General features: G+C 35.8%; 1 protein-coding gene across 12 annotated transcripts in view; it reads left to right on the top strand.

Moving 5' to 3' along the window:
- The window catches only part of LRBA (LPS responsive beige-like anchor protein), an 803,036-nt gene that overhangs the window by 613,511 nt on the left and 169,118 nt on the right, over positions 1–20,407 (top strand). For all 12 annotated transcript variants that reach the window (XM_081543940.1, XM_081543938.1, XM_081543941.1 and 9 more), the window contains 2 exons: positions 9,150–9,290; positions 10,322–10,441. In XM_081543940.1, the coding sequence (XP_081400066.1) occupies positions 9,150–9,290; positions 10,322–10,441 (261 nt within the window). The remainder of the gene's footprint in view (positions 1–9,149; positions 9,291–10,321; positions 10,442–20,407) is intronic.

Genomic DNA, 20,407 nt, shown 5'->3' with positions numbered 1-20,407 from the left:
TACTTCCAATTTCAGGCTGGGGCATTTTTTTAAGAGAGTAAATACAGTAAGAAGCCATTTTAAAAAGCCTACATACATTTGTAGCTTTCTTTATATCCTTGTGTTAATTTTTCATTCTTGTATTTCCCTGTGACAGTAAAAACTTTATTTATGTGAATGTGTAATAGTCTGCTTTTTAAAGTAAATAATATATTAATGTATCTTTTAGTCACATGTCCACATTCCTGTCCAAGTCTTTATTCTCCAAATCCATTTATTAGAGTAAGCACATTTATTCAAATAAACACTTGTTTATAATACCCTGATTATATTAAATGTGTTTAGTCAAATTGATTATTAAGCATGTATTGAGCACCATTCACAGGTTTATTGCCAAGAAACCGGTAAATTCACATATATATGTATATTAATATTTGAGAGAATGTCTTACTGAAAAAGTTAAAATCTTCTGATTTTCATTAGATGGTTTTTATTACCTGACAATGATTTGACTTTTCTAAGAACAAATTATGTCAAACATAATTATTATTACCCTCTGGTATTGTTGCTGCTGGTGCTACTTATTTTTATCTATATTATGAAAAACCTAGACAGTGTATTGAAAAGCAGAGACATCACTTTGCCGACAAATGTCTGTGTAGTCAAAGCTATGGTTTTTCCAGAAGTCATGTACGAATGTGAGAGTTGGACCATGAAGAAGGCTGAGTGCCAACAAATTGATGCTTTTGAACTGTGGTTCTGGAGAAGACTCTTGAGAGTCCCTTGGACAGCAAGGAGATCAAACCAGTCAATCCTAAAAGATATCAACCCTGAATATTCATTGGAAGAACTGATGCTGAAACTCCAATACTTTGGCTACCTGATGCAAAGAGCCATCTTATTGGAAAAGACTCTGATGCTCGGAAAGATTAAAGGCAGGAGGAGAAGGGAGTGAGAGAGGTTGAAATGGTTGGACGGCATCACTGATTCAGTGGACCTGAGTTCAAAGAGTCGGACATGACTGAGCGACTGAACAACAACAACATGCTGTATTATAGCTGCAAAATAATAGTTGAGGTTCATTTTTTTTTTTACAAATGGAAGCGCAGTTCTTCCAATACCACTTGTTGGAAAGACTGTCTTTTCTCATGAATTGTCTGAGGACCTCTATTGAAATTAAATTGGATGTATACATATAGGTCTATTTCTATACTTTATTCTGGTCAATAAGCATAATCTATCCTTATATCAATAGCACACTGTCTTGTTTACTGTAGTTTTATAGTTAGTCATAATATCAGGTCATGTGAATCCAGCTGTTTCTTCTTTCTCAAAATTGTTTTGGCTACTCAAGGTTTTCTGGAATCAGCTTGTCAATTCTGCTATTTTGGTTGGGCTTGAATTTAATTGGTAGGCCACTTTGACCAAAAATAATAGCAATACTGAATCTTCCAATCCACAAATATGGTTTATCTTCCATTGATTTAGGTCTTCTTTAATTTCTGTCTGATGTTTTGTGGCTTTTAGCATTGCATGCTAGAATTTTTAATTTATCCTTAAAATTTTCATATTTTTTTTCATTTCAAACTTTCAAAGTTTATAGGAACACAGTTGAATGTTTTTAGATTGACGTTGTGTTTTACAACTTTTGTTTGACTCAATTATTCATACTAGTAGCCTTTTTGTAGACTTTTGGGGTCTTCCTACATCTCCACATGAATACTGACTACATTATATAATGTTGACTAGAAGTGCTGAGAGTGCCTTTTCTTTTATCTTATGACCTTGGATTGTTAAGATTTTGGGGAGCTTCTTCCAGGTATTTATCTCAACATGGGCACTGGATTATCAGATTATTTTAATTGACTTATGTGCCTTTCTCAAGCAGATAAATAACTATCTTGAAAATCACTTAATATGAACTATAGCTGAATAATATAGAACTGTGAAGGTGGTGCTACTAAATCTACCAGTGTGAGCCTTTGAAATGATATAGATTCAGTTAAGTACAATAAGTAAAATGGAATACTTGCTTTTTCCCAGGACATGTTTGTTGAACTGAAATCATATAGTGGGTATATGTTTAATGTTACTTGGAAGAGAGTTTGTTTTCAAGGGATTGAAAACTCCTCTGGTACTTAAAAACAAAAAGTGCTTATTTGTTAACTTTAAAAGCCATAGTAGTATGCCAATAAAATTTTTTCTCGCCAATATTAAATTAAAAGTAGAGTGTGTGAAGATAAGTGCCATACCATTTCAGCCATATATAGCATATGATGAAATACCCTGAAAACTAATGTTGAGTTAAAATGCTTATGAGTCTGTTTGTTATATTTGTCTTTTAGATAAAAGGGCTGCTACAGCTGACACAAAACAGTTGCTACACCTGCTAATGGTGGCAACATTGCTTAAATGATACAGGCTATTCTTTTATTTTCTTCTCCTTGAAGGTGGGAAAGGAAGGCAGGTGGTAGAGATGCACAGAATTCATTGGCTTCTTTAAAAAGCTTTAACAACACAAGGAATTAAAGGCTTTCATTTGGGTTCATAGATTTAAATATATAAATACAAAAAAATTAAGAGGAAAGTAAAAACACAACATTCTAAAGCAACCATACACCAATAAAGTTAATCTAAAAGGAAAAAGGAAAGTAAAGCAGTAAACTTTGATGACAATGCTTATTTTTATGTGTTCATTTTTTTTTAAAGCAATTTTGTCAAGTGTCTTTTCAGTGTCCCCAACACAAAATATTCATCCCTCTGCCCCATTTGTGAAACCTTCTGCTAAATATCCACTGTTTTATGTGTGTATGCATGCTCAGCTGCTCAGTCGTGTCCCACTCTTTGTGACCCCATGGACTGCAGCCCACCAGGCTCCTCTGTCAATGGGATTCTCAGGCAGGAATACTCAAGTGGTTGTTATTTCCTACTCCAGGGGATCTTCCCAACTCAGGGATCGAACCCAGGTCTCCTGCGTCTCCTCCGTCAGCAGGCGAATTCTTCCCCACTGAGCCACCTGTGAAGCCCAGGCACATACATTAAATAGATAAGAATAAAGTATAAATAACATTTTTTTTCAAAAGAGCATTTAATGTAAAAGTCCCATGAAAGGATTCCAATGGTACTATAGATTCAGCACCAACACTTTCATTCATCCACATAACCCAAGTTATTTTAGGATTTAATAGTCAGTGTAGTTAGAATTGGCTCTGAATCTTGCCTCAATTATTGATAGTCATTTAACTTCTTCCCAGACTCGATATTTTCATCTGTAAATTGGGATTGCTAATGGTTTTGTATATTAAGGTGATGTTGTAAATATAGTAAGATAATATATCTAAGACTCTTAGAGCCTTCACTTATAGCCAATAAACAGTTGCATTGTCATCAGATAGAATAGCCCCTTTAATCTGTTTATCAGAGTTATTTTGTATAATCTTCTCAAAATAAATCATTATTCTCTAACCAGGAATGACCATCTTTTATGATGTCACATTTCCTAATAGCCCATCCTCTTTCATCCTCTTGGATTTGAATTTTTTTGTTTAATTTGTTCATGAATATCAATTACCTTATACATAATTAACAGTATTTTTTTATTTAACCTGACATTTCTATAACATTGGATTTATATGATATTGAGTTCAACCATTTTGTTATCTTTTCCTGCTGTCACTTTGTAGTTGCTCTTTTTCGGTATCTACAGGCCTATCCTACTTCCACAATAAATTAATACATAACCTCTTGCTTATGTTGTTGTTTAGTGGCAAAGTCATGTCCGACTCTTTGCGACCCTATGGACTAGCCTGCCAGGCTCCTCTGTCCTTTGGATTTTCGAGCAAGAATTTTGGAGTGGGTTGCCTTGCCCTCCTCCAGGGGGTCTTCCTGATGCAGGGATGAACCTGCCTGTGTGACGTCTCCTGTATTGGCAGGCAGGTTGTTTACCATTAGTGCCACCTGGGAAGGCATGTGTCTCCTAGACTTCTGTTAATTTTGAGCTAGGTTATTCAAGGTACTTCTTATCTTCATTATTAAAATAGAGATGCCTAGCTCACATTTACTGTGAGAATGCATAATAATGTTTTATAAAATACAAAATGTAGCCTGGGGATTATTAATTAGATAACTTCAGGTACTATTTCCTAAAAAGTTTTAAAAAGAAAGCAAAAATTTAGAATGTATGAACATTACAGTCTTTTCTTTTTACAACTGACTTTTACTAGTAATCAGATGAAAGAGTCTGTATTGGGTCTTTGAATCCAATACTCTTTGTTTATAATTAATGTAATTACTAGATGATTGTAACTTGCTTGACATTTCATATGCTTTTCACAGTGAAACTTAGAGGCCCTTTGGATTTTTGAAAGATAATTCTGTTTTTTATCATGTTCTTGAAGTAGGGTTCACTTCATGGGAAATAGATGGGGAAACAGTGGAAACAGTGTCAGACTTTACTTTTTTGGGCTCCAGAATCACTGCTGTTGGTGATTGCAGCCATGAAATTAAAAGACGCTTACTCCTTGGAAGGAAGGTTATGGCCAACCTAGATAGCATATTTAAAAGCAGAGACATTACTTTGCCAACAAAAGTCCGTCTAGTCAAGGCTATGGTTTTTCCAGTGGTCATGTGTGGATGTGAGAGTTGGACGGTGAAGAAAGCTGAGCACCGAAGAATTGATGCTTTTGAACTGTGGTGTTGGAGAAGACTCTTGAGAGTCCCTTGGACTGCAAGGAGATCCAATCAATCCATCTTAAAAGAGATCAATCCTGGGTGTTCATTGGAAGGTCTGATGTTGAAGCTGAAGCTCCAATACTTTGGCCACCTCATGCGAAGGGTTGACTCATTGGAAAAGACCCTAATGCTGGATAGGATTGGGGGCAGGAGGAGAAGGGGACAACAGAGGATGAGATGGTTGGATGGCATCACTGACTCGATGGACATGGGTTTGGGTAGACTCCGGGAGTTGGTGATGGACAGAGAGGCCTGGCGTGCTGCAATTCATGGGGTCGCAAAGAGTCGGACACGACTGAGCGAATGAACTGAACTGAACTAGGGTAATGCAGTTTGGGGGTTTATGTGTACTATTAGGCTTCTGACTGATAATGCACAGTATTGCTATTCCATTAAATGATTGTGATGCTTAACTACATTCTCTCCTAATAGACAACATTAATTTCATTAGGCTTTTCTAATGGGTTTTTTCTTAAATATTCTTAATCAAATAAGCTGAAAATAGCAATAGTTATTATTACAAATAACATACTGTATGCCAACCACTGAATTGGATACTTTTATGCAGTATTTTTGGATCGCTAATAATTAGCAAAATTACTTCTCAGAAAAGGTAACAAAATTATTTTGTCGTGATATGCTTAAAAACCTGATTTAGAAAGTTTTGCTTTGCATTTCGGAGAAGGCAATGGCACCCCACTCCAGTACTCTTGCCTGGAAAATCCCATGGACGGAGGAGCCTGGTAGGCTACAGTCCACGGGGTCGCTAAGAGTTGGACAACTGAGCGACTTCACTTTCACTTTTCCCTTTCATGCACTGGAGAAGGAAACGGCAACCCACTCCAGTATTCTTGCCTGGAGAATCCCAGGGACGGCGGAGCCTGGTGGGCTGCCGTCTATGGGGTCGCACAGAGTCGGACACGACTGAAGCGACTTAGCAGCAGCAGCTTTGCATTTATTGTCCTGAAAGTATCAGACGAGAAAAATAGAATACTGATGAATCTACCATAGTTGTCAGTTTTGCTATTTGTGAGATTAATAATATATCCTTCGGGTAGTGGGATTTTTTTTGTTTTGTTTTGCTATTTATATGTTTTCAAGAGTTCTGGTGTTCTTTTTTTCTTTCATCTGCCTTTTCCTATTTTAATCCAAGTTCTTATTTGCATTTTTTAAATGTAAATACTTATGTTGGTATTCCTGAACCTCTGAATTGTTCCATTTTATTTTAACCACTTTTTCATCTTGTTGTGATTAAGATTCGTTTATTATTTTGTAGATTTAAAAAATAACTCAAACAGGGCCTCTGTATCAACCTAGAGGGGTGGGATGGGGAGGGAGGTGGAAGGGAGGTTCAAAAGGGAGGGGATATTTGTATACCTATGGCTGATTCATGTTGAGGTTTGACAGAAAACAAAAAAATTCTGTAAAATAATTATTCTTCAATAAAAAAATAAATTAATTAAAAAAAATATATAGTTACATAGTTCTATTTGTTAGCTTTTTGTAGTGTTTAAAATAATTTTTTGTATCCTAGGGGTATTTATATTTACCTGGTTATGAACTTGAGTTATACCTCTCTAATCAATACTTATTTTTTATTGATTTCTTCCAAGAAGTTATGACCATTTCAAATGACCAGTATTTTTGTTCTTCCTTTAATCAGTTTGCTGATTTTGAAAAATAATCTGGTCAAGCTTTTACAGTTAAATTGTAGAGAGAGCTTTTTGTAGGCTGATAATACTAGGCATCTTCCAGAATTGCCCTCCATTTGTTACTCTTAATATACTGTATAAGTAAGAGGAGCCATCAGCATTTACTTTTAGTTCTTTTGCAGAGATGAATAAACATCTTGAAATGCTGATTTAGACAGTGTTTTAAAAATGCGCTGATGCACTTTGGTGTATGACTGACTCTTTCTTAGTTAAATGTTTCGCAGCATTGTAACATAGTTGGATTCAGCTCATCTTTTAAAGCAGTTGTCAGAAAAATATGGGCCAGCATGGTAGAATGTATTAGCTCAATACATTGTCTCCATTTTATTATGAAGCTGCTGAGGAAGCTGTGATATACAGCACTGTCATTACAGATCTATTGTTAGGACGGTTCCACAGTCTTCTTTGCACTGCCATTAATTTATAGCAGTAAACAATATGTAGCCTTCCAACTGCAGCAAAGCAGAATCTTTTAATGAGGTGGATGTTATTACCACAATAAATCAGCGCTTTCGCGTAATGTATAATTCAATGTGTGTATTCCCACTGTAACTTCTCTGAGTAAGCTGATAGTGTATCATTGTCATTGCACAGCTCCACTGGTCTTATTTTTTTTTTTTTAACCTTCTTTTATTTGGGGACTTCTTTTTTATGTGTTTGCAAATAAATGTGGTATGTCTTGATAGCTGTCCTGTAGCAGGCTTCAGAAACCAACTGTAACAATAACAGCCAGAATCAATACTGTGGGTTCTACCTATATGGATCTCTGCACAGTGCCATTTTTTTCGAAATGCTAGTGAAATCAATCCTAATTGGTTTTAGCATTATATTCAAGAAATGTGATTCTATAACTATTGATTTTGGGGGTGTACTCATTTGGAGAGTAATAAAAATAGGAGCAGATAAAGTGAATACTTAATATGCTGCAGAATCATACAAACAGAGCATTGATTTTATTTTTAATTCACATGATTTGTCTTCCAGTGATTCTATTTCTTCTTTCTTTCCTTTTGCATGGCTCAGTCTTCAGGGACAACAACTAAAATACATTTAAAGGCATTCCAAATTGGTTCTGTAACAAAGATTTCTTGGAGTCGATTCCATTTTTAACTGGCATAAATTTAGTAAATCAGACTTAATTCTTTTGTACAGAAACTAATGCTTTAAAAATGGCATTTTAAATTGGTATACTGTGATGCTGATTTAAAATAATAATCACCTAAAGGTTTTTTTAATTTTGCTTGTAAAGTAAAAATATGGCTTAGAATAAAATGTTGATTAGAACTGTCCTATTGAAAGAGAATGAAAGGTACAAGCAGTAAATTGCAGTTTTGAAAAAATAGTTAACAATTTGAGAAAGATGGCCAAAATGATCATTTAAAATGTTGCTTAAAATTACTTTTTAACATGAAAAGCAGTTTTAAAACTCATTTAACATTGTTTCATTTTCAATAGAATATTTCTGAATACATCTATTTTAAAAGCAGTGTTTCAAATTTCAGCTTAATATTTCTCCCATAAATGGTCAGATATTTTCTTTCTCATAAAAATGAGTTGATAATTAATAGGTTTTTATTAAAGAAAGTAATCTTGAATATTTTTTGGTATATTGGTATTTATATTTTACATAAAGAATAGAGATTTTCTGGAGATTGAATTATTTTATGAGAATGAATTGTTTCTTGCTCTTTAAGGCCTTAAACCCCTTTGTGAATCTGGAAATCTCTTTGTATCTTCCTGAAGAAGATGTACATGTGCATGATCACACAAAATTTTGCTTTTTGCCTTCTGTTTAATGGAGTTCATGTATTCCCTGAATTACAACAGCAACAATAATGATACCAGCTAACACTTATTAAGCTCTTATGCCAGTCAATATTCTGAGGGCTTATAGGCTATTGTTTTATTCAGACTTTACCCCAATGCTAAAAGATTACCCTAAAAATAACAACATTCATTGAATATTGTCAGGCATGGTTTGTCCCTCTATGTACTTACTCATTTTATTTTCCAAAACAACCTTCCTGGGTACCATTATTACTCCAGTAAACGCAGACTCTTCATCACTTGGCCATACTGCTTTGGGGACCTTGGCTGTAATGTATTGTTTTCCAGTACAAGCTCATAATCTAATATTCTATTTATATTGCATATTTTTTAAAAAATTTCATAGACATGTTTTTATCTTCTGAATTCTGTTTTTACTCCTGCTTGTAGAAAATCCTAGATTTTCATTTAATCTCTTTTTCATGCAGTCCCTTTCTTGCACTTCTCCTCACCCCCTGCCTCCTCAAATTTTGTTCCATCTTCTCAGCATCTGTGATATGTTAATCCCTTAGCTTCAAGATTCTGTTTCTGGTTGTTGCTTCTGATGAATTAAGTAGGATTTTAGAGGTGCTTTGCAAAGTATCATATAGTTAATACTCACTTCATGTAATTATCTTTGTGAAAATGCTTGTTCTGGGCTGATTAAAGACTTTTATTCCAATGAAACCAACTTACTGAGAAATGACAGGTTTCTCCCTTCACTTATATGTATGTATTTAATGTGCATTGAAAGTTAAATTTACATTTGCCATCCACTCTGTGACTGTAACACTGCTTTAAATGGTGTGTATTTTTAATTCACTTTCACACTTGCTAATAGGATAATATTTGAAGAGATAAAGAAATAAAGGACAATTACATTTATATGGGTTTTTTTTTTCTTCTCCTCTCTATTGGCAGCCAATAGGAGCTTTGAATCCAAAAAGAGCAGCATTCTTTGCAGAGCGTTATGAGTCCTGGGAAGACGATCAAGTTCCGAAGTTCCACTATGGTACTCATTACTCAACGGCAAGCTTTGTTCTTGCGTGGCTGCTGAGAATAGTAAGTTCGATTTGAATAATAAACCATGAATAAGTAAATTCAATGTTGTGGAGAATATGCATTGATTAAAAATCATCAGCATCATTTTTGAAGTGTGAAATTTTTTTCAGTGATTGAAGCTCTAATTATATAAATATCCCTGTATCCCATTTGGTCTATATTGTGCAACATGTTACTGTAGAATGGCCATAAAAATGTATCACCTAGAATTGCATGAATTTTTCCCTTAAATTTGCCTCTTCACATGGTTGATAACTTACCAGACTCTGAATCGCAACATATGTTATTTTCAAATGTAGTCTATTAAAATAAAAACTAAGATTCCCTTAACACAGACATATATTCATGTATCTTGAAAACTTCAGTTGCCCCAAGTGGAATAAGTGTGTTTGTAAGTTACACCAAGACTGCTGTGTATTGATAACATATTGGTTAAGCCAGAAGTGTTTCTGTAAAATTGGAAGGTGATTCATCTACAAGAAAGTAATTTCTTTGGGAAAGCATTAGCAGCACATCATTAATTTAAGCTTGTTAGAAGGGTACAGGCAGACATAAATTCTAGAGGTAATTTATAGTGGTTAGCTAATTTCAAGCAATTATCCACTAATATGTGTTTAAGTGTTCTTTAACTATGAGGAGGCTTTTAAATCTTCCAAACATTTTTCTTTTCTTAATCATAAATTAAATATTGAGCCATAACAATAGGAAAATTATATATTGGAATATTTCTTTGTACTATGAAGAAAAATACAGTCTTAATTTATGTCTGAATGTTATTAATAAATTGTTCTTGGAAAGGAAAGGAGTCTGAAAAATCTTGAAAATACCAAATTTTGGAAATACTTCTTCTAAAACAACTTGAGAACCTTAATGTAATAGTTTAGGTATGATTCTCAGTCTATGCCTAGGACATAATACTGGCTAATGTCTATTTATCATTAATGTATTTAAATATAAAGATTTATAAAACCACATTTTTATGCATGAGGAAACATATGCATATGGAGTTTTTAAATTGCTTATTTTTTTAGGAACCCTTCACAACTTATTTCCTAAATTTACAAGGAGGGAAATTTGATCATGCAGATCGAACTTTTTCCTCAATTTCCAGAGCTTGGCGAAATAGTCAGCGTGATACATCAGATATTAAGGTACAGAAATGTTTCATTTTACAGTTGTTATTTCCAGGGTGTTTCTTACTGAATGAATTTCTCTCTTGCAGAATAGGCTTATTTACTAAAGAGAAGCCTCAAAGGATGAGACCTTGTTAAATGGTCCAGAACTACTGTAAACGGTTTCTCTCTTATCTCCTGTCTGTTTTTGTCTGTCTGAATGTCTCCTCTTTCTCTCTAATTGTGGAACAGTTGTTTTCCTTCCTTCTTGGAATCTTTTTTAAAGGAAGAATACAGGAGTATGTATGTAAGGCAGCATGCTCAGTGGAATTCCAAAATCAATGAATAAAATTAACACAGTCAGAAAAATACTGTGAGAAAGATCTCAGACTCTTAATGTATTTCATTTGACTTTAGCAATTTCCTGTCTCTGTTCTTAAGGTAATCATATTTTACCTGCTTCTGGTTCTAAATACATACCTGACTCTGCTTGGTATAGAATTGCATTATTATATACAGGAAATGAGCTCCTCTATCTATATGTATGTTCAGTACTGTAAAAAGATCAAAAACTTGGCACAGTAGCTAATATAACACTTATTTTTGCTTCTAACCTCAGAAGTACTGTATTTTCATGACATAGTGTTCTTTCTGAAAGATACTGTGTAGATGCAGTTGAATAAAATGAGATTTATAGTTGTGAAGTTCCTTATGGTGTCATAAAGAACTGTGACTTTTATATAAATAATTAAATGTATAATTATATGATAAGTAATATGAGAAATATCTGGGTTTAAAGAAGAAAAATTGCATTACTTATGTTTATGTTACTGTAGAGTACTTTTAAAAATTTCATTAAAATGATAATTTCATCTTACTTTTAGATATGTTACATTACAGTCTATAAAATGTGTTCACATACTGTATCTTACCGTAGAGTATAACATTTGCTTATATCCAAGGTATTTTATTGAATAAGATTCATCATATGCAGAAATAATCTCTTATATTGGAACATCTATAGGAATTTTTGGTATCACAAATAATGTACTCTGAAATACTCTTGAAATTATATATCATATTCCTCAGGAATCATTAATGGATAACTAGATAATTATCAATGGATAATTGATAGGTAGCAATTAATCAGGATAGTTAACAGATTTAATAATTGTTTCTACTTCTAATCTCAAAGCTATGTCATTACTGAGCTCTTTGAGACATAATAAGAGATACAGACATATGAAAACATTGGTAAGACTGACTTTCTCTTATCAAACTGAAGACTTAATGAAAAATTTTTCTGAATTTCTAAATTCCCTCTTTTTTTTTTTAGCATCTCATGACCAATTTATACCTCATACTTAAGTTTGTTAATAGAAATGTAAACAAGAATGAAATCATAAATTTGAATTCTTTTCTACTCCATAAGAGGTAGTGGATATTTTCAAATGTATGCCTCTCTGTAGTAGACATTCCTACTTAATGCTTTTTTGGAAAGGAGATACATGATCGATATTTGTAGTTTTATTGTCTCTTTGTCCTAAATCTTGGCCTTTTTCTCTGATGTTTCTTTAATTAGTGCATGTCTGGTTCCATTTTTCCAAAGATTTTCTTTAAAATACCTCACTTGTAATAAAAAATAAATCCACACAAAACAGCTATAGCATTAAAAAACAAGTCCCCCCAAACCATATGAATTTTACCTTTCTCTTTCCTTATTTTTCTCATTAATCTTGTTTCTTCACAAATAATGACTCAAATCCATTTTGTTTCTGTTTGAATGTCCCAGCAGACTTTGATAAAAACAGCCCCGATTACTAAAAAACTACGAGAATTTCAGTGCTTGCTATTGTGCTCCTTGACTTCTAGCCTAGTTACACAGGGCATCTAAGTGAAGGAGTCGAGTACAAGGTTAAGGGGAAAGTTGCGTTGTTGTTTTTTTTAAGATTTTTTTTTTAATGTGTACCATTTATTTTTTCAAGTCTTCACTGAATTTGTTAAAATATTGCTTCTGTTTTATATTGTGGCTTTTTAGCCATGGAGCATGTGGGATCTTAACTCCCCAACCAGGGATCAAACCCACATCCCCTGCTTTGGGAGGCAAAGTCTTAACCACTGGACCACCAGGGGAATCCTGGGAAAAGGTTTTTAAAAAGTAGAAGAATTAAAAATTCCAAGTGTCAAGTTGATGGGAGCCTGGTTAGAAATAGTGTTGTATTCTTAACTACCATGTCCTTATGTTCAGATGCACAGGAATTTTCTTCAGGACTGCCTTGGGTGAAACCCAAGGGTGAAACTTGCTCTTCTAACCAATATGTATATTTACCTAATTTTCTTTTCTTTTTCTTTTTTTTTAACCGTAAAATATCTGTGAGGTGGATAGGACATTGATAAATTACTCCATTTTCCATATTGATAACCAGGTAATTTGGACCCCACAACTTAGTATACTTCCAAATGTAATACTTTGTAAAGTATACAATGTATGGTTACATAGGTTATATTAATAATAGGCTGTTTAAAGAGCCCCCTTATAGTTGGTCCTTCTATAATTGAAGAGGGATTTAATCATGTCTCTTTTTATATTTTACTTTTTGATCTTGCCTCTTCATGTTACATTCTAGCACTTTATAAAGCATGTTAAATTATTATAATTAATGTGTAAGAATGAATGTATTAAGAAAGCATATTTAAATCACTATGACGGTATAAACATTTCATTAAGATATGATGTATTTCAGATGGAATCATATTAATTATAGTCTGATCTTTATTTGTGTTCTCTTGTTAGAGTTTTTAGAAATACTAAGGGATATGTTAAACAGTAAAGAGAGGATAGTGAAGTATGTGAGTGGGTGGTAGGAATCATTGTATTGAGTGGATTCTAAAGTATACCTTGCTGGATTAATATACATTCTCTAATGTTTCCATGAGGTTTTATAAAAATGAAATATTATGAGCTAGATGGTTTATTTAAATTTTTTCAGAAAAAAGAATAACATGATAACATTTCTAGTACTTAACTTTTTTTGCTAAAGGGGAACTATCACTATAATATCTTAGGGTTCCTGTTTCTTGCATTATGCTAATACTCAGAGAATAGGTTTACTGAAAATAAAGGCTACTCCTAAGAAATAAAGATTAAAATACTCCTTTTTATTTCAGAGAAGAAAGAGACATTATTAGATTTTACTAAAGCAGTCCTTCACTTTTAGCATGTTTTACCATTTTTAAATTGGGGATATCTTTTCTATTTCTGTGCATCATTGGTGGATCCATTTCAGATCTGACCCTCAATGATACTTTTTATTACATTTGGATAAAAAGTTCAGAAGTGTTGATCAGTTCTCTAGGCTTACCACACTGTCCAACAGAAATGTTCAGTTCAGTTCAGTCGCTCAGTCGTGTCCGACTCTCTGCGACCCCATGAATTGCAGCACGCCAGGCCTCTCTGCAACAGAAATGTAACATCAGTCATAATTATGATCACATATGTAATTTTAGATTTTCTTGTAGTCACATGTTAAAAAGTCAAAAGGACCATGTGAAATAGATTTTAAGAATATATGCAACCTGATACACCCAAAACATTTTTATTTCAACATGTAATCAATATAAAATTATTAATTAGATATTTTGCATTCCTTTTTTTTTTATACTAAGTCTTCTTTGAGATCTGGTGTGTGTTTTATATTTACAACAGGTCTGTCCTTGGACTAACCATATTTCAAGTGTTTAATGGCCACTATAGTTAGTGGCTTCTCCATTGGGCAGTGAAAACTTAGGGCATTGTTTCAGCATCACACTGAGAGATAGCTTTCTGCTTATAGAAGGAAGATTTCCTTCATTCTCTTTGAGCAGTGATCTTTCTGATGGTGCACTCCATCTAAATATGAACTGACAGGTAGTGGCATTAGTAGCTAGTCTTGTGGGCTGAAATAGAAAGTGCTAAAATTGGTTTGGAAAATCATCTCTGGGATAAATAATAATTTAAAATCTCCTAGCAAGAGCTTGTGTTTCAAGTCTTAAAAAAACACTTAAGTTTAGAAACTGAGGTGCAAAATAGATTACTGTCTTCAGCCTGAACCATTATGACCAGATTTTGTGGAGCAAATAAGACTCGTAAAGCTTGCATGAATTTCATAAGGCAATCACATCTAAACATTTAGGCAAAAAGCTAAGCTTTTCTAGGTAGTTCATTGCCACTGATTACCCTCCCCCTCTCTAGGCAGCATACTCATTTCAGGCACTTTTAGTGTCAATAAATTTAATATAATGATTAAATACAATCTGACTTGTGCAGTTTAAAATATTTTTCTTCTCTCCTATAGAAATGATTGACAAATCAGGGCTGGAAAGTGGAAGGAGTCATAAATGTCATTTAGGTTCATTGTTTTGGAGTGGGAACAGTAGTAAGTGGATCTAAAATGGATCTTACTGGTGATACTTTTCTAGAAGCTCAGAATTTAGTACAAAAATATATCTTAAAATAATCTGTGCTAAAAGTTAATAGTAGAATAAGAAGTCTGGTGGAATCATAAGATAGCATTTATTTTTCAAGTTTTTATTTTGAAGTGTATGCACAATCAGGCCCTGGTTGCGAAACAGCACCAAATGAGACAGAGAGTTGCCTTCAGTAAACTTTTGCGCTAAAGGGAATGCTGACAATAAAAGCATTCCAGCAGTTCAGTATGATAACGGCTCTGTGCTTCATGGAGACAAGATCTGAAGTGAAGAGAAGGGAGAGGAAAGAGGACATCCATGGCCTATCGTGAGGTACCTCATAAGCTTTGGTAAAGAGGTTGGACTTTGTCCTGGGGGTAGTAGGGAAATGTTGGAAAGCCTCACACAGAGGGGCTGTGGTGGTTTCAGGTGATCGCTGTGATTGGTGTTTGAGTATGTGTTACACCATGAGCAGGAGTGGAAACAGTAAGTAAGCTGTTAAAGGAATGGGGTGAGAGGCAGTGGAGGCTTCACTCAGTCACGGCACCGTCACTAGAGAAATGTGGGTGAATTTGAGACATGTTTAAAGGGTGAGAATTTTAGGATTTGGTGACTGATTTGTCTCCTAAGATGAAAGAGAAATGAAGTTTGACTTGGACATGTATGTAGAGAATTTAGTTAGGGAGCAGTGATCTAGCTCCCTACCTTCAGTCAGAAAACTTCCCATGACAGGTGAATTCAACTCCCCCCAAACACATTTAGTTGAGCCAGTATTTATTGATAATTTCATCATATAAAAATATATATGATAGTACAGAGCATTTAGGATTAAAAGGATAAAATAAACAGTTCTTTATGTCACATACCTCCAGGTGAGAACAACAGATATACATAAAACTATGTTTTAATACAAGCTAGACAGTTACAAGTACTATAATAAGATATAAACAAAATGGAATTAATTCTTCCTGGAAGAAGTGGGCTGTGAATGACTTCATAGGGTAAGTGGTATTCGAGTTGTATCTTAAAGGTTGTGAGAGAGTCTTCTGTCTCCCAGCTTTACATCTCTAGCATGTGCCTTTCTCCTGATATCTGACTTGCTCCTCAGCATCTCCCGCTCATGTTTAACACATTCAGAACTAAATTCCTGATCGCCATTCCCTTAAACCTGCTCTTCTCAGCCTCCCCCTTCTTAGTAAATGGTTTCCTGGTTGCGAGTGAAAGCTAAAGTGGGACCCTACAGTGACTGCCCGTCCCCTCCGAAATCCTGTTACACCGTGACCACTTCGTACCATCTGCCCCCTTGTCCACTCTATTTTAGCCAAACAGGACCTCCTTGCTGTTCCTCACAAACTCCACCTCAGAGCATTTGCTTTTCTTTTCACCTGAAAAATCCCTCCAGATACCCTTATTGGCTAATTTCTTCAGCCATTTCAAGTCTTGGCTCAAGTATCACCTTCTTCGTAAAGCCTTCTCTGTCCTCTTTATTTAAAAGTTTGTCCTCATCCCCTGCAGTTTAACTCATTTCTCACTGCTATTTTTCTTGATCACTCACCATCTGACATGCATGCCCTTACTGTTTATTATTTATATCTTATCCTACTGGAACACTAGCTCCATAAGAGCGTGACTTTGGACTGTTTTGCTCATTGGCTTATCTCTGGTGCTTAAAACAGTGCCTGGAATATAGTAGGCCCTAAATTAAAGATTTATTGAATTAATGCTTTGATAAAGAGTATTCTGAGCAAGGAAAATGACATGAACAAAATTCAGAGAAAATACTTGGCACATTGGGGAATCCTTGTTTGTCTGCTAATCAGCCTTATGTGCTTAGTAAGTAGGAACCACAGAAAGGGAAAAACACTGAAAGGCACTTGTGGTCTGATATGAAGATACTTCTCAGTTCTCAGTCCACAGGATCTCTGGCAAGCTACTCGACTCTACCACTGTAGTGCAAGACTATATGTATACAGACTTTGTTCCTATAAAATTTCATTTATTAAACAGATTGCAGTTTCTTGAACCCTGAGTTATATTTTCCTATCCCCTGCTTTAGCCTATGAGGATTCATTTACGATTTTGCGCTAATTGGCTCTATTATAAAAAGAAAGTGCTGTGGCAGCAGTGTGGAAAGTAGATCCATGGAATGGGATAAACGGATGAGAACTTTGAGGTGGGGAGAGATATTAAGAGGCTATGACAGTTAAAAGTAAAGGCGATAAGAGCCTCAACTAGCTGAAGAGCTGAGGAGATGAATCCAGGAGACGAGTTAAAAGTAATTCACCAGGGTTTGGCACCTAGTTGACTGTTAAGGGATGGGAAGGCATAAAGATGATTCTTTAGACTGGGTGCCTAGATAAATAATTATTCTATGAATTATATTGAAGCTGGTGCATAGATCAAATGTGTGAATTCAGTTTTTGACACATAGATATATTTTGGAATAACCAGAATACTATCACCCACTTCAGAATAGCGTCATAGGCCTATAGGAGAAGAAGAAATATTAGGTGATGCTTATCTTGAACTCCTCAAAACAGTTGTCTAGTCTCTTGATCTCCACTTAGCTCCTGTCATCTTCCAAGCCTACTTGAATCAAGCTTTCTTCTCCACCACGTTATCAGCATCAGTCTTGTCAGAATCATTGATGAGCAGCCTTGTTGTTATTCAGTCGCTTAGTTGTGTCTAGCTCTTTGTGACCCCATGGACTACAGCATGCAAGGCTTTCCTGTCCTTCACCACCTCCCGGAGTTTGCTGAAACTCATGTCCATTGAGTCAGTGATGCCATCCAACTATCTCGTCCTCTGTCGTCACCTTTTCCTTCTGCCCTCAATCTTTCCCAGCATCAGGGTCTTTTCCAGTGAGTCAGCTCTTCACATCAGGTGGCCCAAGTATTGAAGCTTCAGCTTTATCAGTCCTTCCAATGAATAGTCAGGGTTCATTTCCTTTAGGATTGACTGGTTTGATCCTTGCTGTCCAAGGGACTCTCAAGAGTCTTCTCCAACACCACAGTTCTGCCTTCTTTATTGTCCAGCTTTCACATCCGTACATGACTACTAGAAAAGTTGTAGCTTTGACTGTACAGACCTTTGTCAGCAAAGTAATGTGTCTGCTTTTTAATACTCTGTCTAGGTTTGTCATAACTTTTGTTCCAAGGAGCTATCGTCTTTTAATTTCATGGTTGCGGTCACTGCCTGCAGTGATTTTGGAGCCCAAGAAAATAAAGTCTGTCACTGTTTCCATTGTTTCACCATCTCTTTGCCTGAAGTGATGGAACTGGATGCCATGATCTTCGTTTTTTGAATGTTGAGTTTTAAGCCAGCTTTTTTTTCACTCTCCTCTTTCACCTTCATCAAGAGGGTCTTTAATTCTTCTTTTGCTTTCTGCCATTAGGGTGGTGTCATCTGCGTATCTGAGGTTATTGATATTTCTCCTGGCAATCTTTACATGTTATCAAATGCAGATTTTCAGTTCTTGTGGTACTTGATCTGTCAGCATTATTGACATAATTAATTGATTCATTTTCCTTATAACATTTCCTTTGCTTGGTGAAAGAACCACCTACCTTCTCTTGACTATCTTCTTTTCTCTGTCTCCTTTACTGGATTATCTGGTTTTCACACCATAAATTACTGGAGTACCTTTTGTCTCGTCTTTAGATCTCTTTTGTGTCCATATTTGCTCCCTGGGTGATCATACCTCACCTCTCGGCTTTCCCCTGAATTCTAGAGTTGTGTATCTAGTTCCCTTTGAGCTATGTGTATGTTTATAGATGTTTTAAACTGAACATGTCCAATATCAAACTCTGTACTTCCCTGTTACTCTCCTCTCCACGCTGAAGAAAAAGTCCCATTCAGTACCCTCATTTGCCATCCCAGTGAAAGATAGCACTGTTTACCCAGTTTGCTCAGCCCTTTAGAAACCTTGGCATCTTTGTTCCTCCCTGACACACATACACCTCATTGCTCATCTAATCAACCTGCAGAATATGTCTAGAACCTGACCTGTATCACCACGTCCATCACTAGGACCCTCACGCAAGCGGCTATAAATTCTCACTTCACCTGCTCCCCATGTGGGGTTTTCTCTATACAGCAGCGAGAATAATCTTATTGTTTTATAAGTCAGATCATATCCTGTGCTCACATCCATCCAGTGACCGCTTATCCAGCTTAGACCAGAATTCAGGTTCTTACTGTAGCCCTGTGTTATTCGGTTGCTTCGTTGATGACTCATGTCTTTTACTCTGCTGTAGCCTCACTTCCCTTTGTTGTGGTTCCTCTTCAAAAATGCCAAGCCTACTTCTGTTTTGGTGACTTAGCATATAATGTTCTCTCTGCCACAACCACTTTTCCCATTTATTTATTTATTTTTCATTCGGATCTCTGCTCAAATGTCACCTCCTCAGAGTGGACTTGCCTGAACTCTCTGCACTCATCCCACATGCTAGTAAAGTAATGCTCAAAATTCTCCAAGCCAGGCTTCAGCAATACGTGAACCGTGAACTTCCAGATGTTCAAGCTGGTTTTAGAAAAGGCAGAGGAACCAGAGATCAAATTGCCAATATCCGCTGGATCATCGAAAAAGCAAGAGAGTTCCAGAAAAACATCTATTTCTGCTTTATTGACTATGCCAAAGCCTTTGACTGTGTGGATCACAATAAACTGTGGAAAATTCTGAAAGAGATGGGAATACCAGACCATCAGACCTGTCTCTTGAGAAACCTGTATGCAGGTCAGGAAGCAACAGTTCGAACTGGACATGGAACAACAGACTGGTTCCAAATAGGAAAAGGAGTACGTCAAGGCTGTATATTGTCACCCTGCTTATTTACCTTATATGCAGAGTACATCATGAGAAACGCTGGGCTGGAAGAAACACAAGCTGGAATCAAGATTGCCGGGAGAAATATCAATAACCTCAGATACACGGATGACGCCACCCTTATGGCAGAAAGTGAAGAAGAACTAAAGAGCCTCTTGATGAAGGTGAAGGAGGAGAGTGAAAAAGTTGGGTTAAAGCTCAACGTTCAGAAAACTAAGATCATGGCATCTGGCCCCATCACTCCATGGGAAATAGATGGGGAAACAGTGGAAACAGTGTCAGGCTTTACTTTTTTGGGCTCCAGAATCACTGCTGATGGTGACTGCAGCCATGAAATTAAAAGACGCTTACTCCTTGGAAGGAAGGTTATGGCCAACCTAGATAGCATGTTTAAAAGCAGAGACATTACTTTGCCAACAAAAGTCCGTCTAGTCAAGGCTATGGTTTTTCCAGTGGTCATGTATGGATGTGAGAGTTGGACGGTGAAGAAAGCTGAGTGCTGCAGAATTGATGCTTTTGAACTGTGGTGTTGGAGAAGACTCTTGAGAGTCCCTTGGACTGCAAGGAGATCCAATCAATCCATCCTAAAGGAGATCAATCCTGGGTGTTCATTGGAAGGTCTGATGTTGAAGCTGAAGCTCCAATACTTTGGCCACCTCATGCGAAGGGTTGGCTCATTGGAAAAGACCCTAATGCTGGGTAGGATTGGGGGCGGGAGGAGAAGGGGACGACAG

Source organism: Giraffa tippelskirchi, chromosome 11, assembly GCF_054371585.1.
Source record: "Giraffa tippelskirchi isolate mGirTip1 chromosome 11, T2T-mGirTip1v1.2.pri, whole genome shotgun sequence".
Lineage (NCBI taxonomy): Eukaryota > Metazoa > Chordata > Mammalia > Artiodactyla > Giraffidae > Giraffa > Giraffa tippelskirchi.
Note: the sequence above shows the minus strand (reverse complement) of the source record. Positions and strands in the feature narration are given on the sequence as shown.